The sequence below is a fragment of the Ornithodoros turicata genome, chromosome 6, assembly GCF_037126465.1.
Source record: "Ornithodoros turicata isolate Travis chromosome 6, ASM3712646v1, whole genome shotgun sequence".
Taxonomy (NCBI): Eukaryota; Metazoa; Arthropoda; class Arachnida; order Ixodida; family Argasidae; genus Ornithodoros; species Ornithodoros turicata.
In genome coordinates this window covers 2,277,163-2,280,551 of record NC_088206.1, presented here as the reverse complement: position 1 = coordinate 2,280,551, position 3,389 = coordinate 2,277,163, and the positions used below count along the sequence as shown (strand labels likewise).

Here is a 3,389-nt window from a genome sequence, read left to right as displayed (position 1 = left end):
CGAAACCAAGGAAGGTTCTGCGAATCCACGAATATTATGAATCTCCAATGAGAACTGTTTTGAAATGAAGTTTGATATCTTTGTTTAATGAAAAACAAATTAAATAATAGTTTACTTTCAGGAGAAAACATACCCATATACTCCTTAAATGTAATTTATTAATGCGTCAGCATTATAGTCCTCGCTTGCGCAGGAATCGCGGCGTGGTCCGTCTGTAGCCACGGCGCGGCGTGCATGCGCGGTGAGTGGAGAGGGCGCGTGCAGAGTGCGACGCGTTCATGGCGCCGGCGAGTCGGCACTCTGCAGTGCAGCGTGCCGCAGTGGTGGACGACAGGTTCAGATGTGTATGCGTGAGCGCGCCATGGGTTATGAAAGCTGTGCGGTGGAGCAGCGGCGAAAGAAGGCTGCGAGACGGCGCCGCCAAGCTGAATCGGAGTGCCCGAAAGGCTAGTTTGGCTGCGAATGCTGTCTTACGTTAGCGTTGTGTAGGGTCGTGTGAAGGGTTGTGTAGCGTTCTGATGGGAGTTCCCAAAGCGGTTTCAAGTTTTAATGCCAACGCGTTTCCGTCGGATCCACCGATGGACGATTAATCTAGCCACGTGCAGTAGTAATAACAATTCGGGGCCCTACGCCGCGAGACAACTGCTGTCATAAGCGACGCCACAGTGGTCGGGTCTGTGAATTCACGTGGAGTGCTCTAGTACGGAAACGGAGGTTTGGTTCGCACGGTAGTCACTACTTCGCCGCGCTGCAGGCATAGATTTTCTGCACACCATGAGAGAATGACGTAGACGAAGAGGTAGATTACTCGCGAGAACGTAAGAAGAAAGCTGTTCACCGATGTGCAGGGCTTTGGGGCTCCTGCTTCTGCAAGTTGTGCTCCTGCGGCACTGCTCCACGAGGACAACAGACCTAAACGAAGGCCAGCTGCGGCTTGTTGCTGATAGCCTCACCATGACGCACTGCAGGCGACTGGTCGAAGCGATGCGCTCGGACGACGGCAACTCCGTGCTCCTGAGCACTCCTACAGGTACAGCGATGCGCGCCGTGGCACGGAGTCGGTTATCTGGGCCGAGGTTGGGGAGAGTCTCTGGGTTGTTCTCGGACGCTTTCACACAGTCCCCAAAATGTGGTCGACCCATTATGCACAATCCCCCTCCCCCCCCCTTCAACAATAACGTGAAGGCAGGCACACCGTTCAGAAAACACACACACACACACACACACAGAGGAGGACGAACTGAGAGCTCAACTGAGAGCGCGACTGGAGAGGAGAAAGCCGTTGTTGGGTGGCTTTTATTCACTATTCACTTTTATACACTTCACCCCAGCAGGCTCATCGGGCACAAGTTTTGCAGCAACAGACTTTGCCCTCTCCAAGAAACTATCTCGGTGTCAAGCTGTGACAAGGCTATGACACTTTCTCAAAAGAACGTGAGGACACAACACTATGTCTCTGTTCTCTTTGCGAGGTACGCAAGGTCGAAACAGCTAGTGCAAAGGCACCTTTGTCGCCCGAAAATAATGAGGAAATGCCCGGAAACTAGAAGTGCTAGAACTAGAACCATGACCAGAACCCCGGGAAGCGGCAGCGATGCCGATGGCAATTGGATTGCTATTAGATTGCCGTTTGCGTCTGTGTGCCCAGAGAAAAAGTAGGCGTTTGAGATATAGAGAGGGAAACTGCATTTTCCGGGAGTTTTGCTTCTCGGCCGTACAATCGTACAAACCGGTCCGAATCTGGGAGTCTCCCGGATGAATCGGGAGAGTTGGCAGGTATGGCTGTGGCACCAGGTATGAGAACCTCTGCAAGTTCAGTAACATGGTGCCCCTGTAGTATCTCCAGCTTTCCAACTAAATGACACTGGACAAATATGTTCCAGGAGAGAATGAGCCAAAATCCATCTCCTGCTTTCGACTACTGGAGCACTGGAATAACCACAGGGGCCCAAACTCAACCTTTCAAGTCTTGCTGATGCGCCTGCAGGAGCTTGGACGGCGAGATTTGGCTGATGCGCTGGCACAAAAAGTGTACGGCGAGAAGGCCCTGGCTGTGCAAGAGACCCTTCTCGATAATCCCTTTAAGTATGTCTACCTACACATTTTATTTAATTTATTTAATCATTACCCTCAGGGCCCTTACACAGGGCATGCCTTTGACATGTTAGGTTAGGTTAGATCATGGATTCAATCCGCCCTGCAAGTAGGAGTTTCAACGAATCAACACCTGCAAGTAGGCACTTCGTGACCAATCAGAGGGACAAAACCTTCAACTAAACTGTACAAGTACAAGTACATAACCTGTCAAGTACACTTCGGCATTGTGTGTTACAATAATGCCGATGATGAACCATATAACAAAATTGCAAACTGCCCAAAATTTGCAGCACAAGAGGGCTCTGAACTGCAGGAAATGTCCTCACTGCAGTAAGGTAATGTTGGCTTCTTGCGGAGCCAGATATGACCCAATGCCAATTGGTTTAAAGAGCTCCTGCAGACAATTCCTTAGCGTCCTATGTATTAATCAAATCTAATGCACTCGAATGGAGGAAATGCGATCGTAGCTGTTCTTTCTTTATATATGCACAACTGCACGGCAGTCTATCGATGCAAGCATGTTAACATCTTGGTGGCACGATGCAAGTTCCTTAGACGAGTGTCAAGATTTTGGTGCACAGACCAAGTGCCGTGGCATCTGTCACAAACATGGTCATGTTGTGACGTAAATGCTTTGACAGCATTATTCGATTCTAATTCATACTAACCATAAACATTTTCCAGCAAGCCTGGCCTAACAGCTTGCCTCCAATTCCCATTAATTTCTGCAACATAATGTCGTTGCAGAAAACTGAGTCCCCCTGGTGGCAGCCTCCACGACAGAAGCCAGTTCATGTCACTGAAAGAAGCCTTACAATTAAATGCAACATCAGCAACGCAGGAACGCAGCAGCACGTTTGAAGTGGTTGCCTTCTCATTGTCCGTCTCTCTCATCATGCTGCTGGCCGTGTGCATTTGCGACCGTGTTACCAGCAGGTGTACCATCAAAATCCCACGGTACAATGCACGTCGCAGCCAGTCCGATGAAAACTTCAGCGACTCTACCATGCATCTTTTGCCCAACGCTGTTTAAACCTTGCACTTGTCTTAGGCTGTGTAAAACTCAAAAACCGTGTCATTTCTTTGGGTGGAATTAAAGCGGAACTCACATCTCCTCTTGTTTCTCCCTCACCGAGACACAGGAAATTTGTTGGTTGGAGTTGAAGCCCACTTGAATCAGTGATCAGTGCAACGAAAAACGAGATTTGAAAAACGGTTTCTCTTTCACGTCTCGTCTACCACTGGACCAATTACTGTGCTCATGTGGGTGGTGAGGCACGTATTTGTATTAC

General features: G+C 49.2%; 1 protein-coding gene across 1 annotated transcript; it reads left to right on the top strand.

Annotated features, from left to right (window-relative positions):
* Positions 1-667: 667 nt before the first annotated feature.
* On the top strand, positions 668-3,211 carry LOC135398814 (uncharacterized). The gene is made up of 3 exons (XM_064630307.1): positions 668-1,030; positions 1,884-2,085; positions 2,845-3,211. The coding sequence occupies exons 1-3, from the start codon at positions 841-843 to the stop codon at positions 3,128-3,130; spliced, it is 678 nt and encodes a 225-aa protein (XP_064486377.1). The 5' UTR covers positions 668-840; the 3' UTR covers positions 3,131-3,211.
* Positions 3,212-3,389: the final 178 nt, after the last annotated feature.